General features: G+C 47.5%; 1 protein-coding gene across 1 annotated transcript; it reads left to right on the top strand.

Annotated features, from left to right (window-relative positions):
* Window positions 1–7,083: 7,083 nt before the first annotated feature.
* MPL (MPL proto-oncogene, thrombopoietin receptor) lies at window positions 7,084–21,370 on the top strand. Its single transcript, XM_007117449.4, has 12 exons — window positions 7,084–7,162; window positions 7,316–7,448; window positions 7,788–7,966; window positions 8,485–8,783; window positions 9,184–9,346; window positions 9,603–9,729; window positions 14,914–15,095; window positions 15,258–15,400; window positions 17,277–17,436; window positions 17,630–17,726; window positions 19,797–19,884; window positions 20,099–21,370. The coding sequence occupies exons 1-12, from the start codon at window positions 7,084–7,086 to the stop codon at window positions 20,384–20,386; spliced, it is 1,938 nt and encodes a 645-aa protein (XP_007117511.2). The 3' UTR covers window positions 20,387–21,370.
* The last annotated feature ends 4,152 nt before the right edge of the window (window positions 21,371–25,522 follow it).

The following is a 25,522-nucleotide window of genomic DNA, read 5'->3' as shown; positions in this document are numbered from 1 at the left end:
CAGTGAGAGGCCCGCGTACCGCAAAAAAAAAAAAAAAAAAAAAAGACAACCCATAGAATGGGAAAAAAAATATTTGCAAGTCACATATCTGAGAAGGGACTTGTACCTAGGATATATAAAGAAGACTTACAACTCAATAAAGATAAATATCCCAATTTTTTTAAATAAGCAAATGCCCTGAATAGACGTTTCTCCAAAGAAGATATACCAACGGCCAATAAGCACAAGAAAAGATGTTCAACATTATTAGTCATCAGGAAAATTCAAATCAAAACTGTAAGGAGAGTTGGGGTGGGGGAGGGAAGGATTGGAAGTTTGGGATTAGCAGACGCAAACTATTATATATAGGATAGATAAACAATAAGGTCCTACTGTAAAGCACAAGAAACTGTATTCAATATCCTGTGATAAACCATAATGGAAAAGAATATATATATATGTAACTGAATCACTTTGCTGTACAGCAGAAATGAACACAACATTGTAAATCAACTATACTTCAATAATTTTTTTAAAAATACTATAAGGAGATACCACTTCATATCCACTAGGATGGCTATAATCAAAAGTCAGATAATAACAAGTGTTGGCAAGGAGAAATTAGAACCCTCATACATTGCTGGTGGGAATGTAAAATGGTGCAGCCTCTTTGGAAAAGAGCCTAGCAGTTCCTCGAACAATTAAACATAAAATTTCCTTAGGACCCCGCACTTCCATTCCTAGGTATATACCCAAGAGAAATGAAAACATATGCCCACACAAAACTGTACTTGAATATTTATAGAAGCATTATTCATAATAGCCAAAAAGTGGAAACAACCCAAATGTCTATCAACTGATGAATGGATAAACAAAATGTGGTATATCCATAGAATTGAATATTATTTCAGCCATTAGGGAATGAAATGCTGATGCACTCTACAACATGCATGAACCTTGAAAATACCATGCTAAGAGAGAAGCCAGTCACAAAAAGACCACATATTGTATTTGTTTGTATTTCATTTATATGAAATGTCCAGATGGACAAGTCTTTAGAAATAGGAGGTAAATTGCAGGTTGCTTAGAGTTTGGGATTAGCAGATGGAGGGATAGGAGGGCAAGAGCTAAAAAATACAGGATTTCTGGGCTTCCCTGGTGGCGCAGTGGTTGAGGGTCCGCCTGCCGATGCAGGGGACGCGGGTTCGTGCCCCGGTCCGGGAGGATCCCACATGCCGCAGAGCGGCTGGGCCCATGAGCCATGGCCGCTGAGCCTGCGCATCCGGGGCCTGTGCTCCGCGACGGGAGAGGCCACAACAGTGAGAGGCCCGCGTACTGCAAAAAAAAAAAAAAAAAAAAAAAATACAGGATTTCTTTTTTAAAAAAAAATATTTATTTATTTATTTAGTTGCGTCGGTTCTTAGTTGTGGCAGGCGGGCTCCTCAGTTGCGGCTCGTGGGCTCTTTAGTTGCGGCAGGCAAACTCTTAGTTGCAGCATGCATGTGGGATCTAGTTCCCGGACCAGGGATCGAACCCAGGCTGCCTGCATTGGGAGCACAGATTCTTAACCACTGTGCCACCAGGGAAGTCCCAGGATTTCTTTTTGAGGAGATAAAAGTGATCTAAAATTGACTGTGATTTCATATATCTGTGAATATACTAAAAGCCATTGAATTGCACACTTTAATTGGGTGAATTGTATGGTATGTAAATTAAATTCCAATAAAGCTGTTAAAAAAGAGAGAGAGAATGAAGAAGCGATGGAGTGGTGGTGAGCTGGAAGAAATACTTAGGTGAAAGAATGGCCAGGGGTTGAATATGGGTGTGGAAGGAAAGGGAAAGAGTCTAGGATTATTGCCACACTTCTGTTTAGATGACTGGGTTGCTGGAAGTGCCAGTCACTGAAAGAACAAAAACAGCTGCTACATACATGGTGCTTAATTGCCAGGCATGGCCCAAGCACGTGGCACATATTAATTCCTTTCATCTTCAACAACCCTATTAGGTAGGTACTATTATTATCATTCCCATTCTACAAAAGAGACAACAGGCTCAGAGAGGTTAAGTAACTTAGCCAGAGTCTGGCAGCTCATAAATGGCAGAGTTGGGGCTCAAATCGAGACATTCTGGATCCAGAATCCTTCTCGTAGCCACAGTGCTGTGGTGCTTCTCTGGCACAGGGGAAAGGGCCCGACTGGGGTATAATACCAGCTTGCAAATCCAACACCAATACTTTGATTGCATACTGCACGCCACGTCCTGGGCTAAGGGCGGGCCCCAAGGGCATTCTCCCCCAACAGAAGAGCTCACACGTCCACTGTGGCACCATAGGACCCAGGATGCCACTACAAACAAGGCAGAGAACTTCAGGCCAAAGCCCCTAAACTCTCAGCCTCACCTGCCCCAGCCCTATCTAGGTGCAGTCCTCACTGCCTCACTTGGCAGCTGTATTCCCACAGGGGATGACCTGGGTTGGGCAAGGGTTGGAACAAGAGACCAACTCAGCAGCACAAACTTGTTTCCAGGGAAATGATGGAAAAGGGAAGAGGGAAGGCCGAGGCACGCCTCTTGAAGCCTCATTTGGCTGGCGGCTGTGGGAAAGGCGAACCCAAGTGCTTTGTCCAAGAGGCCTCACTGCAGCCTGCCCGGACTGCAAAAACGGAACTCCCACCCGTCAGCCCTGAGTCATTCCCCTCTGGCCCCAAGGAAGGGGTGATTTCCTGCCTGGCCCTCTGGGCAGCTCAGGCTCCTCCCACGGGCTGTGCATCTCTTATCTCACCCCAGGCCCGCTCCCAGAGTCTGGCCGGAGTGGTCTGGTCCTCATGTTTCCTCAGCAGGAAACATGGATTCAGGGGTCAGAGAGAGCCCAGCAGCTCAGGAGGACAGAGGGTTGACCAAATTGGGTCCCCTGTAGCTCTCGCTTGGGATCGCTGCTGGGCACCTAGGGGCCCTTTTCCCATTTACTTGAATAAAACTTCTCCTGATGCCTGTTTTGAACCCAGCCTCATCCTGTGGGAGAGACTCTGGCCTGGTGTGGCCCTGTGCCAGGCACATAACGTTAAATAAATGAATAAAGTGGAGAAAACAGTAGTCCTAGTCAGAGGTGTCCATGTAGTAGTTATAAGAACAGGCTTTGGAGTCAGACAGACCTGAATTCAAATCTCAGTTCCCCTTAATAGTGACTTTGGACAACTCAGTTAATCCATCTCAGCCTGCGTTTTCTCTTCCGTAAGGTAAGAACAAGGGCACAGAATGGAGTCTGAAAGGAATGTGAAATTGCATTTTTCTTTTTAAGTTAGGCTTTTTTCCCCATTACATATAATTGGGGGATAAGAGTCCCAAGAATTAATGACTTGAATCACAAAGACAGCTCCAACAGGCTGAGAGTTTGGAGGGTTCTGTGCTTGGGGAAGCAAGGAAGCAGGGCCTGTGGCAGGGTTTGGGAAAGAGTGAAGGGAGCATCATGAGGGAGAGAGTCCAGGAACAGGAAGATGAGAGGTTTAAGGACTTTAGTTCTAGCATCGAGAGATGAGCCTTGGTCCAAAGGATCACAAAAGGATTTTAAGCAGGGAAAGAATAAAAGCACATTTGAGCTTCAGAAAAAGTACTGAGTAAGGAGAGACCATTTGTCAACTATGGGAATAGCAAACATAACACTGAAAAAGGGGTGGGGAAACCTCAGTGCTCTGACACACTGCTCCAGGCGTCGATGGAACAATGGTTCTGGAGGGAAGCTTGGCAACGCTGGGAAAGAGATGGGGAGATGGAGAAACCAAGTGCCCAGAGCTACCTCTCCCGGGCTTTCTGACTGGATAAAAATGGCAAGATGTTGGGAAATCTGGGAAAATTGGGAGGGAGAGGGCAAGGGCACAGGCATGGGCCCCTGAGAGCCCAATTCTCTTCCCACTCACTGTTCAGGGATATCACATTAGTAGCTTGAAATTGGCCGTGTTGGAGTATTTATACCACAAAGAGCAGCAAATGCTACCCAACAGGGCTCCCATCCGCCAGCCCCAGGGAGCAGTCCAACAGCACACTACTGCCTGAGCCAGTCCTCACCCAGCAACACCTTCAGTTCTCTCAGCAGCGGCTGCACAGAGATCAAATACAGACTTTTATATGCCAGGGCTTTGGCCTTATATCCCAACAGAAAAGCCTAGGCCTGCTGACCTGGGCTGGACCCACTGGCCCCTGACCAGAGAGTAGCAGATCTAAGTGATCTCCTTTCCCCTAGGGCTATTCCAGTCTCTGTCTGATATTATAAAAAAGCAAAGGATTGGGGAAGGCATCCCTTTCCAGCTGTGTGGAAGCAGAAAAAAAATGGCAAAATGACAGGGACAGGTAGTTGGTCATCCTTACACGCAGAAGCAGAAAGGCCCCAACTCAACTCTGTGATGGTAGTAAACAAGCCCCTTGTCTTGTGGGCTCTGCACCCCTAAACACGATTATGCTGCCTCCCTGTAAAGGTCATAGGGCTTGGTAAGACCTGGATGCAGGCATGGAGGGAGAATGAAAATTTGAGGATAACGTTCAGGTTCCAAGCTTACACGCCCAGGTCGCCTATGGTGAGATGCAAACATAGGAAGGGAAGATCCGATAGGATGCATGGGAGGTAGGAATAGCTCTGTTTGGGACACGGTGAGCTTGAAGTGCCCATGGAGCAACAACTCAAGATGTCTAATAGGTAAGTGAGAACTTTAAGTTCAAAAGAGTGATAAAACCTTGAGAGTTACTGGTATATAGATGGAATTGAAGCCATGAGACCACTCGGGGAATATGAAGTGGGAAACAACAATGTTGGTGTTCTGGGGAACACCAACATTTAAGAGAAAGAGCAAAGAGAGAAAGAAACTGGGAGGGAACGTTACAGAAGTAGGAGGAAACCGGGAGAAGGTGACACATTGCAGAACACAAGGAAGGAGGAGAGTATCAAGCACTGCAGAAAGGTTGAGCATGATAAGGATTAAGACGAGAGACACAGTGAGGTTATTGTGGCTGGTGGAGATGGGATCTAAGTAGGCAGGGGCCGGATCAGGCAGGACCTTGTGTGCCTCTAGGAGGTGTTTGGATTTTATTCTAAGTGCAGTAGGAAACCGTTAGGGGTTTTAAGCAGGGGAGTGAAGAAATCTGATTTGCATTTTAAACATCTCAGTCCGTTCTGTGGAGGATCTGCTGGAGGGGTTAAGAGTGGAGTTAGTTAGGAAGTTACTCAGTGATCCAGACTTGGACGGACTAGGATGGTAGCAGTGGAAGTGGTTCAAGTTCAGGGTGCATTTTGAAAGACTATCTGGCAGGACTTGCTAATGAATTGAATGTAGGGTAGGAGGAAGACAGGAATCAAGGAGCACTGAGGTTTTTGGTTGGATCAACTGAGTAGATGGTGGTGCCACTTACAGTGTGGGTAAGACTAGAGGAAACAAAACAGGTTTAGGGGTGGGAACCAGAATCAAGAGTTTTATTTTGGCCATCGTAAGTATAAGATGCCCATTAGACACATAAGCAGAGATGCCAAGTAGGCAGTTGGTGATCCAAATCTGGACCCCAGGAGGGGGAGTCGCAGCTAGAGATATTTTGAAGCCATCAGCACATACACAGCATCAAAGCCATGGGACTGCATGAACATTAGAGTTGTTTCCCTTCTCACTTGACCCGGCAGAGGTTGGGTGGCCCTTGATTGGGGTCTGGGAGAGGCATCCAATGTCACCCCCATTGGGCAAAGGAAGCTGGTCCTTGGAACTTGAGAACTGAACAGGAATCAGGACAAACCTAGCCTCGGGGACTTCTTGCAGGGAAATGGTGCGAGAGAAGCTAAGACTTCACAGGGGAGCTGTAGGTTTCCACGTCCCTCCTCCTACCCCTTCCCACAATTCTCTGTTAGTAACATTAATTCAGGAGGAAGAGAGAAAAGTGATATTGAGGACACTAACTCTGTAGAGCCAGGAAGGGGAGCCCCAGCTGAAGCCAGAGGGGCTAAATGTAGGAGTTAATATGGTCTACACTGGCCCCATGCCCTGCAAGAGTCAAAGCTCCTGAGAATCGGCATAAAAGCTACCACAGTCAGAGCAGTCCCAGGAGGGGGCCTGGGCTACAGAGAAGGGATCACACCCACTCTTCCGCTACTAATGTGAAGATGAGCTCAAGCCGGAGGACTGAGACCAACCATCCCTTGATTCTGAGCCAACCTGATAAAAGTACTGAAGACCAGAGCTTCTCAAACTTTAATATGTATTCGCCTCATCTGGGAATTTGGAGAGAGTGCAGATTCTGTTTTAGAAGGTCTGGGGCGGGGCCCAGGAGTCTGCATTTGTAAGACACTCCCAGGGAATGCTGTTGCTGCTGATCCATGGACCACACTTTGAGTAGCAAAGGATGAAAGGCAGCTGTGGAGGGTCCCCACAATGGAGGGTGTTGTCTAGTTCCAAGGAGAATGTGTTTATTTGTGCACAAAGTGACAGAACCTATTAAAGTGGAAATAGCCACCATTTTGTCACAGTTGCAAGGCAGACAGTCATTTCTTGGCAAATTACACCTTCCAGCGGCACTGGTATGGTTGTTAAGCACTTGGGGTTCTAAAGCTTTGATGTCCTGAGTTTTACCTCTTAGGAGGTGTGCCATCTTAGGCAAGTCTTTAATTTACTTGCATCTCAGTTTCCTCATCACTCTAATGGAAATAATAAGACTATTATGAAGATTAGCTGAATCAGTAGATATAAAGTGCTTAACACATGGCAGCATTGTAAGTAGCACTCAGTGAATGTTGCTCTCCATGCTCATAATACACCCTTCTACAGCAGTGAACATGGACACACATAGAGGCTTATTCTGCTTTTGGTACATGGTCAAAAAAATGTAACCCCCCCCATCTCCCTCCCACCAAAGGCCTGTATCCTCTCTTTCAAATTCCTCCTACCCTCCTGCCCACTCCCACGCCCCCTCCCCTGGCCCCCGGCCCAATGTGGTCTGGATGGGCCCCACAGGGGCAGGGACAGGGACAGGACGTGGGGCTGTATCTGACAGGAACCTGAGGGGCTGGCCCGGGAGGGGATTGGGGCCCGGCTTCCTGCAGGGAGGATGGGCTAAGGCAGGCACACAGTGCCGGAGAAGATGCCCTCCTGGGCCCTCTTGGTGGTCATCTCCTGCCTCCTCCCGGCCCCCCAAAACCTGGCACAAGTCACCAGCCAAGGTGAGGTATGTGGAGGGTGGAGATCACCTATACCCAGGAAGAGGGAGCCCTGGGAGGGGGATGTGCAAAGTAGGAGGCTCCCACTGGTCCCCGACTCTTGCCCACAAACACAGCAGGGAGGACCCAGAGCCCAACTCACCAGCTATTCCTCAGATGCCTCCTTGCTGGCCTCGGACTCAGAGTCCCTGAACTGTTTCTCCCGAACATTTGAGGACCTCACTTGCTTCTGGGATGAGGAAGAAGCAGCGCCCAGTGAAATATATCAGCTGCTGTATGCCTACCCAGGGTATGTGCTGCATCATATATATCATATATATGTATCATGTATATACCACTCCCCTGTATCTGTCCTGTACATACCACAGCTGAGCCCCATTCCAGTAGCTTCCCTGCCTTTGGCCCTATCAGAGGACTACTCCAAGTACATGCCCTAAGTAGCCACTTAATGAACAGATGTGCTTTGGATATACCCAGCTCACACCCCTACATAACCCCTAATCCAACCCAGGCACTGAGAAGAAAAATGGCAGTATTGGAAATAGAAGTTGGGTTTGGGCCCAGACCTGGGTCCTCAGGGCTGAACAGGTGGCCGTGTATGTAGGATGGACTTCTCCTGTGCCCACAGGGAGAAGCCCCGTGCCTGCCCCCTGAGTTCCCAGCGTGTGCAGCCCTTTGGAACCCGGTACGTGTGCCAGTTTCCAGCCCAGGATGAAGTTCGCCTCTTCTCTCAACTGCACCTCTGGGTGAAGAACGTGTTTCTGAACCAGAATCTGACCCAGCGGGTGCTCTCTGTGGATAGTGTGGGTACGGACCATCCTCCTGTCATCCTGGCCCCCCTGTTTGCTGCCCTCAGGCCAGCTCCTAGAATCAGAGTGAGCTGTCTCTTTCAAGACGATGTGGATGTCCCCCCACTACCAGACCCCCAGAGGCACCTCAAGACCCCCTTCTCATTCCTCTTAGCCTCAGCATCCAGAGCTAGACCTCATTTCACACCAGAGACACCCTGACTTTCCCATCATTAACCTATTCATTGACTCACTCATTCATCAGTTACAGAATACCTACCATGTGCCAGGCACTGTGCTAGGTGAAAAGGATGCACAGATGAAGAGAGATCCCTGCTCTTGAGGAGCACTGAGCCTAACAAACCTGCAGTGAGGTCACTGTTCTCCCGAGGACAGGAGAACAGGATAAGGAGCCTCCCTGACCTGCCCCAGGGGCTGCCCTCAATCCATCCTCCAGTATCCCCTCTCCACAGTCCATGGGTTGAGCTGTAGACTGTGGCCCCCAAAGAGTTCTGATGTGCCCTGTCTCACCTTCAGGCCTGCCAGCTCCCCCCAGCCTCATCGAGGCCATGGGAGGGAGCCAGCCAGGGGAACTTCAGATCAGCTGGGAGGCCCCAGCTCCCGAAATCAGTGAATTTCTGAGGCATGAACTCCGCTATGGCCCTGAGGATCCAAGGAACTCCACTGGTCCCACAGTCACACTGCTGCTGTCCACAGAAACCTGCTGCCCAGCTCTGCGGAGACCAAACCTAGCCCCAGCTCTCGCCCAGTCTCCATGTGCTCAGCCCATGATGCCCCAACAGGATGTACCAGAGCAGACCTCCACAACTAGAGAAGTATCCTGGCCTCCTTCTTCTCCGCCTGCTATCTCCTACCCACAGTTTTGCCCCCAAGAAAGGACAGGCCATACTTTGGGGATTCCAGACTGGGTTGGTCCTTAGAGAGTTAGCATAGGCTCTGATTAGGAGCCATGTCTATTTAGGGATCTCCCACTTTGGGTCATTCATACCAACAAAATTGAGAGCTTCAGGCCTCCAAGTTGATGGGGATTTCCCTAAAAAGCCCTGAACTCCACCTGAAACCCACTGACCTGGCTCCCAGTCTGTGTGCATATCTATCCAGTGAAGAACTGAGGGTCTCTCCACAGGCATGTTGTGGGGCTTCAAATATAAGAGGTGGAGGTTCTCTTGGCTGAGAGGCAGACCTAGATTCTGAGGCTGGGATTCTTCTCCCAAGGCTCCATCTCTGACAGTGAAGGGTGGAAGCTGCCTCATCTCAGGGCTCCAGCCTGGTAACTCCTACTGGCTCCAGCTACGCAGCCAACCTGATGGGGTCTCCCTCCGTGGCTCCTGGGGATCTTGGTCCCTCCCTGTGACCATGGACCTGCCTGGGGATGCAGGTGAGTCAACAAAGGAATGGGGAGATGGGGAGGAGATAGAAAAGATCTCTAGAGAGGCCTGGGCTGGATATGGAAGCTCTGGGAACCATGGTCCTTCCTGATGACCTCAAACTTGCCACTGGACAGAATGAACTATGTTCAGGGAGAGAAGAAAGAATAGGAGTAAATGTCCCAAGTTATGTGTGTAAAGATGATCTGGGTACCCTATAGAGTAGGGGCACGTGGGCCCTGATGGGACTTCCTTCTCTGACCCCAGTGGAAATTGGACTGCAATGCTTTACCTTGGACCTGAAGAATGTTACCTGTCAGTGGCAGCAACAGGACCACGCTAGCTCCCAAGGCTTCTTCTACCACAGCAGGGCATGGTGCTGCCCCAGAGACAGGTGAGAACTGAACTGCTGATTGAGCTTGATGTCATGGGAGAGAAGCACAACCTTGCAGAAAGAAGGGAGAGATTGTCTTGGTCCTCTTTACTCCCCTCCCTTGTCCGCCAAACCAAACAGCCTCCATGCTCTCATCCTCCAATGGGTATTGTATCTTTTCAACCTCTCTTCATACTCGCTGGGAACGCCTTGGTTTCATGCAGCTTCAGTCATGTCACCTGGACCATTCCAACAGCCTACATTCTCATCGACCTCCGATTTACCCCACATGCTGCTGACAGACTGACTTTTGTTAAACTGAAACTTTGCATGGCCTTTCCCTACTCAAATATGTACTGCAGCTTTTCACTATCTATCAGATCCAATTAAAACTTCGCCTGGCCTTCAAGAATTTCCACCAAACACCTCACTGATCTGTCACTTCCTTCATATCGAGTATATAACCAAGTCTTGCTGATTTTACCTATTAAACATCTCTAGAATCTGTCCACTTTTGTTCCTCACTGCCATCATCCTAGTACAAGCCATCATCATTTCTCATTTAGGCTATTAAGAAGACTTATTAACTGATCACTTCTTGGTTCCTCCAAAACATTCTCCACACAGGAGCTGGAGTGAGTTTTTAAAAGTGCAAAAAATAGGGACTGCCCTGGCAGTCCAGTGGTTAAGACTTCGCCTTCCAATGTAGGGGGTGCAGGTTCGATCCCTGGTTGGGGAGCTAAGATCCCACATGCCTCGTGGTCACAAAAACCAAAACGTAAAACAGAAGCAGTATTGTAACAAATTCAATAAAGACTTTAAAAACGGCCCACATCAAAAAAATCTTTAAAAATAAATAAGTAAATAAAAGTGCAAAAATAAATACAACATCCTCTGCTTAAAACTCTTCCAAGGTCCATAGCTTCCATTGATCTTAGGACAAAGAAAACACTACTGTGACCATATAAAGTTCTAAAAGGCTCAGCCCCTATCAATGCCTTCAGTTTCATCTTATACTATGTTGCCTTTTGTGCTCTGTGCTCCAGTACTGGCCTATTTTGGTTCCCCCCTACCTACCATGTTCCCTCCTGCCTCTGGATCTTTGCACATGCTGTTTACCCAACTCTCCTATCTTTACTTAACCTTTATTTATCCTTCAGATCTCAACTCAAATGTCACCTCCTCAGGGAGCCCTCCCCTGACCTTCCTCCTTAGGTCCAATGGCACTATTATACATCCTTGTTGTGCCACGTACCTCTCCTTCTTAAATACTTATCATAGTTACAATTTTACATTTATACCTCACATAGTTGTTTTTTTTTTTTTCGGCTGCGTTGGGTCTTCGTTGCTGTGAGCAGGCGTTCTCTAGTTGCGGTGAGCGGGGGCTACTCTTTGTTGCAGTACGAGGGCTTCTCACTGCGGTGGCTTCTCTTGTTGCAGAGCACGGGCTCGAGGCGTGCGGGCTTCAGTAGTTGTGGCACGTGGGCTCAGCAGTTGTGGTTCGTGGGCTCTAGAGCTCAGGCTCAGTAGTTGTGGCACATGGGCTTAGTTACTCCACCGCATGTGGGATCTTCCTGGACCAGGGATTGAACACGTGTCCCCTGCATTGGCAGGCAGATTTTTAACCACTGTGCCATCAGGGAAGTCCCATAGTTATTTGATTGATAACAAAATTCTGTCTCAGAGCTCCAGTTGAGAAAGGCTGATCTTGACTATACACGTGGTCACAAAAACCAAAACGTAAAACAGAAGCAGTATTGTAACAAATTCAATAAAGACTTTAAAAACGGCCCACATCAAAAAAATCTTTAAAAATAAATAAGTAAATAAAAGTGCAAAAATAAATACAACATCCTCTGCTTAAAACTCTTCCAAGGTCCATAGCTTCCATTGATCTTAGGACAAAGAAAACACTACTGTGACCATATAAAGTTCTAAAAGGCTCAGCCCCTATCAATGCCTTCAGTTTCATCTTATACTATGTTGCCTTTTGTGCTCTGTGCTCCAGTACTGGCCTATTTTGGTTCCCCCCTACCTACCATGTTCCCTCCTGCCTCTGGATCTTTGCACATGCTGTTTACCCAACTCTCCTATCTTTACTTAACCTTTATTTATCCTTCAGATCTCAACTCAAATGTCACCTCCTCAGGGAGCCCTCCCCTGACCTTCCTCCTTAGGTCCAATGGCACTATTATACATCCTTGTTGTGCCACGTACCTCTCCTTCTTAAATACTTATCATAGTTACAATTTTACATTTATACCTCACATAGTTGTTTTTTTTTTTTTCGGCTGCGTTGGGTCTTCGTTGCTGTGAGCAGGCGTTCTCTAGTTGCGGTGAGCGGGGGCTACTCTTTGTTGCAGTACGAGGGCTTCTCACTGCGGTGGCTTCTCTTGTTGCAGAGCACGGGCTCGAGGCGTGCGGGCTTCAGTAGTTGTGGCACGTGGGCTCAGCAGTTGTGGTTCGTGGGCTCTAGAGCTCAGGCTCAGTAGTTGTGGCACATGGGCTTAGTTACTCCACCGCATGTGGGATCTTCCTGGACCAGGGATTGAACACGTGTCCCCTGCATTGGCAGGCAGATTTTTAACCACTGTGCCATCAGGGAAGTCCCATAGTTATTTGATTGATAACAAAATTCTGTCTCAGAGCTCCAGTTGAGAAAGGCTGATCTTGACTATACATGATCCATGAGGGCAAAGTCAGTGTCTGCTTTTACTCACCAATATGTTCTCAACTCACACGGTGCCTGGAACACAGTAGATGCTCAGTAAAAAAAAAATTGTTGAATGAATGAATAATGAAAAAAACCACTATTAACAGTTTTAATGTATTCTTCCAGTTTGTATATGCAGTTACATATGTCTATACACAATATTCAATTTTCAATATAAATTGGATCACATTATATGTATGATTTAGTAACTTACTTTTTTACTTAAAAATATGTCTTGGAGATCATTACAAAAAGATGTAACTCATTCTTTTTAATAACTGCACAGATTTCCATAGTATGGAGGGGCCATGAATGGATTAAAAGGTGGCAAAACCGAATTCACATATTCCCTACCAAAACCTGCTCCTCCTCTTCTTGTCCATCCTGCTATCAACTCAGTTTTCCACCCTGAACTTCTGCCATTTCTACACCCTCCATATCCAATCAGAAATGCTTGTCATTTCTACCTCTACAGTATCCCTTGAATCCATCTATTTCCCTCTACCCCAACTACCACAACCCCACTTTCAGATCCTCATAACTTTGCATGTAAAATACCATAACATTGTCCTAATAAATTTCTCTGCTTCTAGTCCACCCTCACAAGTCCTCTCTTACAAACTGCAGTTAGAGTGACTTTCCTAAAGTACAAAGCTAATGATGACAATTCCTGTTTATAACCTTTAAATGTCTCCATCATTACTGCAAGATTAAGTTTAAGCTCCTTTGAAAGGCAATAAGGCCATCCACGACCTTGGTCTGCTCACATTTACCACTCCCCACCAGACCCTCTATGCTAAAAGCATTCTGCACCACTTAGAATTTCCCCCAGAGTACCATATCTCTTATCTGTGCACAAGCATGTGCCTGGGATGTCTGTTTGTCCCCTTTGCCTGTCCTATTTATAGTCCAGGACTCAGTCTAAGCACTGCCTTGCACGGGAACTATCCTCTGACCCTCCCCATCTGGGTTAGATGATCCTCCTTGATATTCCCAAGCTAGCCCGTGCACATCACAGAAGAATACCATCTGTTGGTTTTTCTACCTTTCCCATTGAAATGACAGGTCCTCGAAAATTATTCCTCTGTGCATTCATAGGGCCTATCACAGTGCCTGGCACATAGTATCAATTATTTGTTGAATAAATTAGTAAACATAAAAATATATAAAATGATAAATAATTTTAGTAATAGCTAGTCATTTAAGGGTTATAATCAGGAAGGAGACAGGATTTATTTGTTCAATAAACAGTTATTGAAGGTGACTATGTACCAGGCACTGGGGATAGAGTGACAAAACAGAAAAGCTTCCGGCATTGTTGGGGCTTCCATTTTAGTTGGGAGAAGGGAAGAGGGGGTGAGAAACAAGTAAAGAAATAAAGGAACAAGGTTATATGACAGAGACTAAGTGGGAGGGTGGGGGAGGGGTGCTAATTTCAACTGAGTGGTCGGAGAAAGCCTTGCCAAGGAGGTGACAGGTGAGCTGAGACCCAAGTGGCAAGAAGAAGTGAGTCACGTGAGATCTAGAGGCAGGGCCACCCAGGGCAAGGTGAGCTGCAAAGACACTTCATCTGGTATATCTGCTACACAGAGAGAAGGCCTGTGTGCATGAAGGGTGGTAAACTGGTGTGAGAATTGTAGGAGATGAGAATGGGGAGGTAGGGAGGAACTCAACCGTATGGAGTCCTATAGGCTCTGGTATGGAGTTTGGATTTTATTCCAAGGGGGATGGGGAGCCATTGAAGGATTTTAAGCAGAAGAGTGACATGATATGATTTACAGTTCGAAAAGATGTTTCTTTGTGCAATTAAAAAGAAGTAAGAGTGGAAAGCAGGATCACCAGTTAGAAATTTGCCTTAATCCAGGCAACAGATAATGGTTTCATCTAATGCAGCAGGGGCAAAGATCAAAATAAATGGACAGACTTGTCATATATTCTGGACATTATCAGATCAACATTTTGGATCTGGTTGCTGTGTGGAGAGTAAATTGAAGGGAGTGGCAGAAATGGAGGCAGAAAAGCCAGTTAGGAGGCTGTCGTAATGATCTATTAGTAAAATAACATTTAGAGGTGACTAAGAGGGCCGCCTAATGAGAACAGGTTAAAAACATGTTTTCCTCCAGAAAGATGAAAGCTCTTTAATCTCTGAAATAATACCATTCAAAGTAGGCATTATTAACCCATTTCACAAATGAGGAAACTGAGGCAGAGATAAATCAAGTAATTTGCCCAGAGTTATACACCAATAAGCCAAGACCTGAACTCTATAGCCCATGCTATTTTCCTGTCTCATCTAGCTCTTTTCTTAAGAAGAGGCTGGACACCAAAACAAACCTCAGAAAACAAAACATTATGACACGGGAGAGAAAGCCCTGTAGGCCCATCCAAAGAACAAGTTAGATTATAATCCAGTCCCCTGTGGGATGGGGGGAATATCAAGATTAGTCTCTGAGGCAGGCCTGATTCAATGACTCTATGGGACTGATTCATAGGGACCCCGTCTGGGAGAAGTGTGAAGAGCAGGAGAAAAATCCAGGATCACAGCCCTCCCAGTTCTCCCGCTGCCACTTCAAGTCACGAAATGACAGTGCTATTCACATCCTTGTGGAGGTGACCACAGCCCAGGGTGCCATTCACAGCTACCTGGGCTCCCCTTTCTGGATCCATCAGGCTGGTAAGAACTTTCTCCCCTTCTCCTCCCACATAGTTCCCACCTCTACCATATCTGACCCCATGCCCAGGATCACCAACTCTGATACTTCTGACCCGTGGCCCTGGTGACATGATGTCTCATGCACAGAAGGGCTTAGGCCAGTCCCTGCTGACGTCCCTGTAGTGCTCATCTCCCCTCCAAACTTACACTGGAGGGAGGTCTCCAGCGGGCAGCTGGAACTGGAATGGCAGCATCCATCACCCTGGGCAGCACAAGAGATCTGCTATCAGCTCCGATACACAGGAGAAGGCCATCAGGACTGGAAGGTACAGTCAAGGAACAAATGCCCCCAGACCTCATAATCAGGGTATCCCTAAGTTTCACTGTATCTGTTATCAGGAGTGAAAGTGTCTATGTATTCATGTCTGAGCTTATTCAACTGGTGTCTTAATCTCTCTTTGGCATCTGACATGCTGACTACTCCTATTTAAAATTTTCTCCTTCCTTTGCTTTTGGGATATCAGTCTCTCCTGATTCTCGTACCACCTCTCTGACTGAACCTCCTCGCTCTTTCCTGGCTCCTCCTTTCCACACTTCCTTAATAGGCTGCGCTTCCAACAGTCCCACCCTAGACTCTTTTCTCCTCTAGATAAATATATACGCTCTCCCTAAGTGAGTGCTTCAACTCTGTGGTTTCAATGACGATACATTAACCATCCCAAACTTATCATTCCAACACCCATATGAAAAGGAACTTCTGTACCATAGGTGAATTACTTAAATTTTTGAAGTCTCAGTTTCCTCATTGGTGAAATGGGGATAAAGCTATGTACTTTCCAGAGTTACAGTAAAAATTAAATATATAAATATTTAGCATACTGCCTGGCAGATAGAAGATGCTCAATATACATTAAATATTAGTTTCTTTCTTTACTTTTATTCTCATTCACCACATGTATATACAACTTCTTACCAGACAGCTCTATCTAAAAGCCTCCAGGGCATTTCAGACTCAGTATATCCAAAACTGAACTCATCTTCTTCCCCAAACTTATTTTACTTTTTTACTGCGGTATAAGTTACATAAAGTAACACAAATCTTAAATATACCACTGATTAATTTGTACATGTGTATACAGCCATGTAACCATTACCCAGATCAAGACAGAGATTATTTCTAGCACCCCAGAAGTGTCTCATGCCCACAGGTCACATATGCACACCCTCCAAGGAAACCACTACTCTGACATTACCACTCATAATTTCTGACTGTTGTTGAACTAATAAAATAGAACCATACAGCATTTCTTCCTCAGACTTACCTCTCCTGTTCCTTGTCTCTGACAGTGGCACCAACACTTACCCAGTTCCCCGAGTCTGGAATTATCTTCGACTCGTCTCCCTTTTCCCTTCCCTCTATTTATCAACAAATTAGTTGAGTTTATTGTACTAATAGGTCTCATGTCCCTACTACCACTGGCTTAACCTCACCTTTGACCATCCAGCCGGCCCATGCACGCTCTTAGTACACAGAACACTCTGTAACCTCCAATCAAGCAACTCAGGCAGCATTACACTCTCCCGTGGTACCTTGCTTATATCATTATTATTGCACTAATTATTTCTTGTAACTATTTACTTGTTTGGGTGTCTTACTCTTCATAAATGTTTGCTAACTGATCAATAATGTCTCCCTGCTTGTACACACGATTCTTGTTCCCTGTGCTTGGAATCTCTCCTCGTACCCCCAGCACCTAGCACAGTGCTGGCATCCTCTACTCAGAGGATGTTATTTGTGGCCTGGTCTACGTGGCTCCGAGTATCTGAGCGTGTCCGGGGTTTCCATCGCCCGACCTGGTCTGGTGCGTGCCTGGTCACTGTGTGTGTACCAGATCTCTGTCGGTTTATCGTATGTATATGTGTCAGGATGAGTAGTACTCTGTGTAGATGAGTCTCTGTGTCGGGGGTGTACCGCGCCAGGCAGGGCGAGGCCGCAGGCAGGGCGAGGCTCTCTGTCCTGGTGTTCTCTCCAGCCAGCTTCCGCCAGGATGAGCGTTTTCTGCCAGCGAGGCTCTCTGGGGGAAATCCCAGGGGACTCAATGCGGTAGGATTTCGGTCAAACAGATGCCGAGTTCTAGAGGCCCCGACGCCGGCCCACCCGGACCGGGAGCCTGACCACCCGCTCGCTTCTCCTCTGCGCAGGTGCTGGAGCCGCCTCTCGGGGCCCAGGGAGAGACCTTAGAGCTGCGCCCGCGCTCCCGCTACCGTGTACAGCTGCGCGCCAGGCTCCACGGCCCCACCTTCCATGGGCCCTGGAGCGCCTGGTCCGACCCATTGAGGGTGGAAACCGCCTCCGAGACGGGTGAGGGCCGAGCCAGAGCAAAGGCGGTCAGCGGCTGCGCAAGCGGAGGGGCGCTGGCTCAGCGAGGGGCGGGGCCGCGGCTGGGCAGACTTACCCGGCGCCCCGGGGCGGCGAAGGGTGGGGCCTGGTGGACCTGGGGGCGGGGCTCCTGCCAGGCGCGGCCCCCAGTGATCTGACTGCTTTTGTCCATTAGCCTGGATCTTCCTGGTGACCGCTCTGCTCCTGGTGCTGGGCGTCAGCGCCCTCCTGGGCCTGCTGCTGCTGAGGTGGCAGTTTCCTGCGCACTACAGGTACCGCTCCGGTCAGGCGGGAGACGGGGCCGTGGTCCGGGCGAGGCCAGCGGCCTCTAAAGAAGCATCCCCGCGTCACTCTATGTCACCCGCTCTCCGGACAATCCCACATCCACACCTGTGGCGTCAGCTGCTCCCAGCGCGTCTTCCCCGGGAGTCGCACTGCCTCCTTACACTCTAACATGCCCACTATACGGGACACCCCAAACAAGCCCACCTTCTGACTCCTCATCTCAGTAACAAGGCTACTGGCCCCCTGTCACCCAAGCCGGAACACTAAGGCGCCACCCTCGCCCTTATCCAGTCTGGTCCGGTCATTCCGCCTCCTAAAGCTCGCTCAAACAATAGCCCTCTTTCTCTAGCGGTACAGGCACTACCTGACTCACCAAAACGGAGCCCCTTCTCCCGCCAATCTAGCCTCACGCAGCCACCAGAATAATCTTTCTAAAAATGCACACATGAACTTATCACTCCGCCTCCTTAAGTCACATTATTAGCTCCACAGGATAAAGTCCAGACTCTAGAATGACAAGGAAGGCTGTGCAAAATCTGGCCCCTGCCGGGATTTCCACCCTCCCGCCCTGTGCATCAGCCTTGCCAGACTGTTGGTGATTTCCTCCCCAAGTCAAGAGATTTTACTTCTCAGTGCCTTTGCACATAATGTCTCGTCTGCCAGGAATATCCTCCCTGGATGACTAATACCCATTTATCTATAAATAACTTTCTTCCCCAACTCCTAGGAAACCTTTCCTGACCTTCCCCTATTGGCTACTTTCTTTGTGCCCCAATACAGACTTCTTCCATATTACCAGAAGCATTATACTGCATTCATTTCTTTATATGCCTTACTTGGTCATCCTTAAATCTACAGCACAGGGCCTGCTAAATAGCACACACTTAAATAAATGTTATTAATGAATGACTTGTTTATGTGGGGAGACTAAGGCTGAGGAGAAATGTCATTGGAAGTTATAAACATAAAGGACAGAATCCATACCACCTCAGTCCTTCAGTTGGTAACATCTCTCGATTCTTGAAGACTCAGCTCAGAAGGTAACTCCTGCACGTGGCCTCTTTAGATGGCCCTAGGCTAGATTAGATGCCCCTCTTCTGTGTTCGCATCTCTCCTTGAATATGTCTTTGAGCTTTTAATCCACTCACATGTATGAGCAGACTGCAATGCGGCCTCTATGCAAGTAGCCAGATCCAACAAAAAAGTTGGGAGAGAAGAGGGAGCTGGTGCTGCTGAACCAGGCGTACTCAGTTCATTTTCCCCAATTTACCAGATACGTCACTCCTCCTTCCCTGGAGAGATACGAGTGAGGTCACAGAAGAGGCCTGAAATGTTGTTCAGCTAAAGTCCCTCCATGTGGAAATATGAGCCTAAGGAGTTGGAGGTTCCCCCAACATACCTTAATCCATGTTCTTCCTGGAGAGACCACCTTCCCCAGTAACTTAATAAAAGCCCCATTGGTTCTCTCCATTCATTAATTCAACTAACTTCCTGAGAACCTATTATGGGCCAGACACTGTTCTACACCCTGGAGCTACAGGAGTGAGCAAATAGACAAACTCTTTGCTCTCATGGAGTTTACATTCTCGTATATGTGATATATATAAGGATCTAATAAATACACAATAAGTCAAGCGCTATAAAGAAAAATAAGCAGAGCAGGAGACAGAGAGTGATGGAGAAGGGAGGTGGTTCTATTTTAGGGCAGTCAGGGAAGTCCTCTCTGTCAGGATGACGTCTGAGCAGAAACCTAAATGAAGTGAGAGAACAAATCAAGTGTTCCAGGCAGAGAGAACAGGAAGTGCAAAGGCCCTGAGGCAGGAGTGTTTGAGGACACTCAAATCCCTTTTTTGAACCTCCGCACTACTGAGTTCCCTCCGCCACCAGAGGTTTCCTTTTCACCTATGCTCCACTACCTTACTTTACTGCCTTGACTACACTCTTACCTCTCCAAGCTTGCTCCCCCACCTCACTGCCTCCCCCCATGGCCCCCCCCTTGGGGCTCCCCTCCTAACTCACTCCCACAACTCAGTCTCCTTCTCTTCTTTCTCCTCAAGGAGCCTGAGGCATGCCCTGTGGCCCTCACTTCCAGACCTCCGCCGGGTCCTAGGCCAGTACCTTAGGGATACTGCAGCCCTGAGTCCGGTGAGTGCACCACTGCTCTACACCACCCGCCATCAGCCCTGTGTGGAGCTGGATCCTTGCCCTACCACACAACTTTTCCAAGGCCCTTGCCCACCAGCATACCATCCCTGGGCCCTACCTCCAGCCGAACCCTCCTTTCTACACAATCCAGGTCCTGCTCCCACAGGACCTGCTCTAATCCAGACCCCTTCCCCCCCTCTCCCATCTCTCCAAGCCCAAGGCTGCAGTCTCAGATGCCTGTGAGGAAGTGGAGCCCAGCCTCCTCGAAATTCTACCTAGGTCCTCAGAGAAGACTCCCTTGCCCCTATGTTCCTCCCAGGCCCAGATGGACTACCGAGGATTGCAGCCTTCTTGCCTGGGGACCATGCCCCTGTCTGTGTGCCCACGCATGGCTGAGACAGGGTCCTACTGCACCACTCACATCGCCAACCATTCCTACTTACCACTCAGCTGCTGGCAGGCCCCTCACTCCCAGTACCCTGGACAGATCCAAACCCTCTAGTCCTTCCTTCTGAACTTCCCTACCCACCCCATCCCAACAACACAACCATCTCACACCTCACGTCCTTCCCGGTTGTCTCCCCTCCTAGCTGGGCTTCATAACACTGATCTTTCAGTACTGCTGCTGACATAAATCCAGGACAAGGCTCATTTGACTAAGCTCCTCTAAATTTCACCTCCTTTTCTCTCTCCTCTTTAATGCGAAACTCCTTGAAAAGGAGTCTCCACTTCCTGACTCCCATTTGCTCCTCAGACTACTTCAATTCATTCCCCTACTACCACTCTGCTAATGAAACTACTCAGGCAAAACTCACCTCAAATTTTTCTCATCACAAGATCCAATCAGATTTTGTTAATTCTCAATCCATTTGATCTCTCTATTGTCATTTGTCATGGTGACTACTCATTTCTCCTTTAAATTCTCTCCTCCATGGCTTGCATACGTCACCATCTCTCCTGGCTCTGCTCGGGCCTCTCTGAGTATACTAATAGTTAAGAGCATAAGCTCTGGAGTCAGAGCTGGGTTCAATTCCTGTCTTTCCCATTTGCTAGCTGTATGGCCTTGAGCAAATAAAGTCTTTGAGCCTTAATTTTCTCACCTATAAAACAGGGATAATAACAGAACCCCATAGAGTTGTAAAGAGCATTTAGTGAGATCATCTAAGTAAAGCACAGTAACTAGGACATAGTAAGTGTTTGATATGTCTAAACTATGGTAATTATTTCTTCTTAATCTTATCCTGGAATCTCTTCCACTCCTTAATTACTGCAGTCCCTCAAGAGTCCATTCTTAACAGTCTCCAATACCATCCACTCTCATTGCCTTTCCTATATGCTGACCATTCCAAAGTTCTTATCTCTAGCCCAGACCTCTACTATAGCACCTGTAATGGTTTATGCAAGTAACCCTTTACATGTCTATCTTCTGTTACTAGATTGTGAGCTCCCTGAGGGCAAGGGCTGTGATTTATTTGTCTTCCCTCCAACCCCCACCCCCCAGCACCTGGAGTAGTGCTTGGTGCATGGTAGTAGGCCTTCAATAAATGTTTTCTAAATGAAGGAAATCTTTCTGGACAATGCTGCCTTAACCCCATGCCTCTCATCCTCTCTGCCGTTCATATGCAGCAGTAAATGTGCTTAGGCCATTCTGATTATGGATTCCCCTGACCCATTCAAATTCTCAAACAAACAGTATTTTTTGCTGACTCCAAATATACCCACTGTGCCAGTCAGGGTCTTGGCAGAAATAGATGACGCACTCAATCTGGGTATCTGGATGAGAGTTTAATAAAGGGCATATTTATAAAGATGAGGCAGGATTTAGGAAAACCATCAAGGAATAGTGCAGTACCCCGGGGCTATCAGCAGCTGGGAGCTGGTACCCACCGCACCCCACCCTGGGCATCGAGGGGTAATGGGAGAGAGTAGTTATGAGACAGGGAGAGAGTAGGTACAGAGAGGGACGCCTGGCAGGAGCTGTGGCAGAGAGCTACAGCCAACCTGTTGGGGATATGGCGGGGACGGAGCCAGGGGAACAAATAGCTCATGTCTGCCCTCCCCTTCCCCCAACCCTCACTCTCTGATCTCCTGATCTCCTCCATCTGCCCTAACAAAGTACCGCAAACTTGGTGGCTTAAACAACAGTGTTTATTATCTCTTAGTTCTGGAGGCTAGAAATTCAAGGTGTCAGCAGGGTTGTTTGCTTCTGAGAGCTGTAAGGAAGAATCTGTTCCATGCCTCTCCCTTAGCTTCTGGGGGTTTCCTGGCAATCATCAGTGTTTGGCTTGTAGAAGCATCACCTACACCTCTTGCTTTCATCTTCACATGGTGTTCTCCCTGTGTGTGTCTGTGTCCAAACTTTTCCATTTTACAAGGACACCAGTCTTACTGGATTAGGGCCCACCCAAATGACCTCAACTTAACTAATTATACCTGGAGTGACCCTAGTAAGGCCACACTCTGAAGTACTGGGGCTTAAGTATGCAACGTATAAATTTTGTGGGGGAGAGACACAATTTAACCTATAACATCCTCCCATTGGTAGAATACAAACAGAAACCAGAGCCCAAGGGAATCCATTGACGCAGGCCATATGAGTCAGCCTCACAGGGCACAGGGCAGAGTAGATGATGAAGAGTGGACCTGGATGGGACAAATGGATGACATCTGGTATACTCACTTTCCATAATTCCTTCCCCAAGCCACGTTCAAGGCTCCAACTCTACTCCTAGGGGCTCAAAACTAGGATTGAGATCCAAACCACTGAACCTCTCACCTTTACACCGATTCAGCCATCATGTCCTGACCCCTTTTACTTCCTAAATTCGGTCTCCTCTTCTCCATCTCCACTGAGCTATTACTACAGCCTCTACCTAATATCTCTGCCTCCAGTCTCTCTCCCTAAATCCAACCTGTATGTTGCCTCCAGATTGATCTTCCTGTTCATCTCACTCCTTGCTCACTCCTTACCTCTAAATCTTAGCTTGACTCTTCAGAACTGATCTCGTTCTCTTCTACTATTTCCCTGTGTGAGGATTAACAGTGTTAACACAATGCCATGCATATAGTAAATAGTCAGTGTTTACAGGGTTATCTTTTTTTTAAATTAATTTTTAAATTTATTTTTGGCTGCATTGGGTCTTCATTGCTGCGTGCAGTCTTTCTCTAGTTGCGGCGAGCGGGGGCTACTCTTCGTTGCAGTGCGTGCGTGGGCTTCTTATTGAGGAGCACAGGCTGTAGGTGTGTGGGCTTCAGTAGATGTGGCACACGGGCTCAGTAGTTGTGGCTTGCGGGCTTAGTTGCTCCGCGGGCATGTGGGATCTTCCCGGACCAAGGATCGAACCCGTGTCCCCTGCATTGGCAGGCGGATTCTTAACCACTGAGCCACCAGGGTAGTCCCTACAGGGTTATCTTTATTTTTATCCCAACTGGGCTGTTCCACCCCCTGAATATCACCTATATTTTATTCCCTCCATGCCCTCTGCTTCCCTACATTCAGGTCCTCCCGGTGGGAGTTCCCCAATCCAAGCAGCTCCTCAAGCCTCTAATTATTTATCTCTAAAGCCTTGTTCTCCTTCCCTCCAGCCTAAGAGGAATTGATCTTTCTCCCCTAGACTGAAAAAGCTCCCTGTGTTTTCTATCCCCTTTCTTCCTGGGCAAGGTGCTTGTTCTACCCTCTTCCATCTCCTCTGGCTCTTCACCTTCAAAGATGCATAGGCATCTTGATGCTGGCGTTCCCTGCAGCTCCCATGCACTGCCCTCTTTTTCACTCCCAAATTTCTTATACAAGTAGCCCATGCTTGCTGCCTCCACATTCTCCCCACCCCCTTCTTTCTGCAACCCCTTCCAAACGGAACCCAAGCACCGCCTCACCTGATCCCTTTCTCTCCAAGGTCACCGAAGGTTTGTTTCCCAATAGCCAACTCTGACCTTTTCTGTCATCACTCTATTTGACCATTTTGTATCATATTAGAATCCCTCCAGCTTCAAGGTCCATGTCAGTTATAATCTCCACTGGCTTCTTTCATTCCTTTATTTATTTATTTATTTATTTAATTTATTTAATTTATTTATTTTTGTCTGGGTCTTTGTTGCTGCCCCTGGGCTTTCTCTAGTTGCGGCGAGCAGGGGCTAGTCTTCCTTGTGGTGGGCGGGCTTCTCATTGCGGTGGCTTCTCTTGTTGCAGAGCACGGGCTCTAGGTACTCAGGCTTCAGTAGTTGCAGCATGAGGGCCGGGCCTCTCATTGCGGTGGCTTCTCTTGTTGCAGAGCACGGGCTCTAGGTACTCAGGCTTCAGTAGTTGCAGCATGAGGGCCCAGTAGTTGTGGCACACGGGCTTAGTTGCTCCGCGGCATGTGGGATCTTCCTGGACCAGGGCTCAAACCTGTGTCCCCTGCATTGGCAGGCGGATTCCCAACCACTGAGCCACGGGGGAAGCCCATTCCTTTATTTTTAAATGTTCAAATTCCCTGAAGTTGTACTCTCATTTACCCTGTTGTTCTTTTCCTCTACAGTGACCCTTACACCAGAAACTGCAAATTGCTTGCTATGTTCTGCCCTCAGAAATGTTTTGTTTGGCCCTTACCTGCACGGAAACTCTCACTGACTCCACAATGCCTGGCAGATAAAGTCCAAATTCCTTAGCTTAACATTTAAGGCCCTGACCAGCCTGACCTTTCTATGTCCTCTGGGGTTCAGGGACTCCCCATTTCCAACCCCAGGACATCTAACTCCTGTTTTCCAAAGTAATTGGAAAGAGACAGCATGAATGCTTCAAAATTAAAAATAATAACAATATCATTCGGGTTAAGGGCCCCCAAATTTTCTCTGTCATCATCAGAGTTGATCTTAGGCTAATGATTGAAAACGCGATTTTTTCTAGCCTCTCTTTGGGGCAGTGTAGCATATGGTTAGATTGCTGAGGTTAGTTAGATAGTTTGGCTCCACTAATTATTATGGCCTGTGTGCCTTTGGGCAAGTTTCAAACCTTTCCCTGACCAGGTTTCTTTTTTTGTAAAAAGGGAATAAAGCATCTGCTTTATGGATTAAGGATTAAACACAGTAATGTATGTAAACTTTTTAAACACCGCAGTTAGCAGATGGCCAGTAAATGATACCCATGATTATTTTTATTATTGCTGCTTCACCTCTAAGCATATCATACAATTCATTGAAGTCATTATTAGAGCACGTATTGAATGGGAGTCAGGCCTGGACTCCTAACAACATGGGACCTCGGGCAAATCCTTTCTTGGGCCGCGGTTTCTTCACCTGTAAAATATGGGTATGTTGCTGGGATGGGGAGGGTGCACCATGTGCAAATTAGACTAGCGGATCTCTAAAATTCCTGACATCTCTAAAGCCCCATTGGGGTGAGCCCCTGTTTCCCTCACAGGGCAGTCCAATCTTATCTCCCAGATAGGCAGATCTGAATCCTGAATCCTGAGCTTTTTTTCTTGGCCATAAGGAATTCACCCCTCTTTCAGCCTCATTTTCCTTGTTTGTAGAACAACAACAAACAAAACAGTTTTTAAAAACAAACAAATGAGCTACTTCCTTCCTAGCAGTGTTTTCCGCAGGCACTAAACTAACAGTGGACGCTCCCGCCTTCTTTCTGCTTCTAAGCTGCTCAATCAAC

Source organism: Physeter macrocephalus, chromosome 3, assembly GCF_002837175.3.
Source record: "Physeter macrocephalus isolate SW-GA chromosome 3, ASM283717v5, whole genome shotgun sequence".
Lineage (NCBI taxonomy): Eukaryota > Metazoa > Chordata > Mammalia > Artiodactyla > Physeteridae > Physeter > Physeter macrocephalus.
The sequence above is the reverse complement of the archived record's forward strand: the minus strand, read 5'-3'. Positions and strand labels throughout refer to the sequence as shown.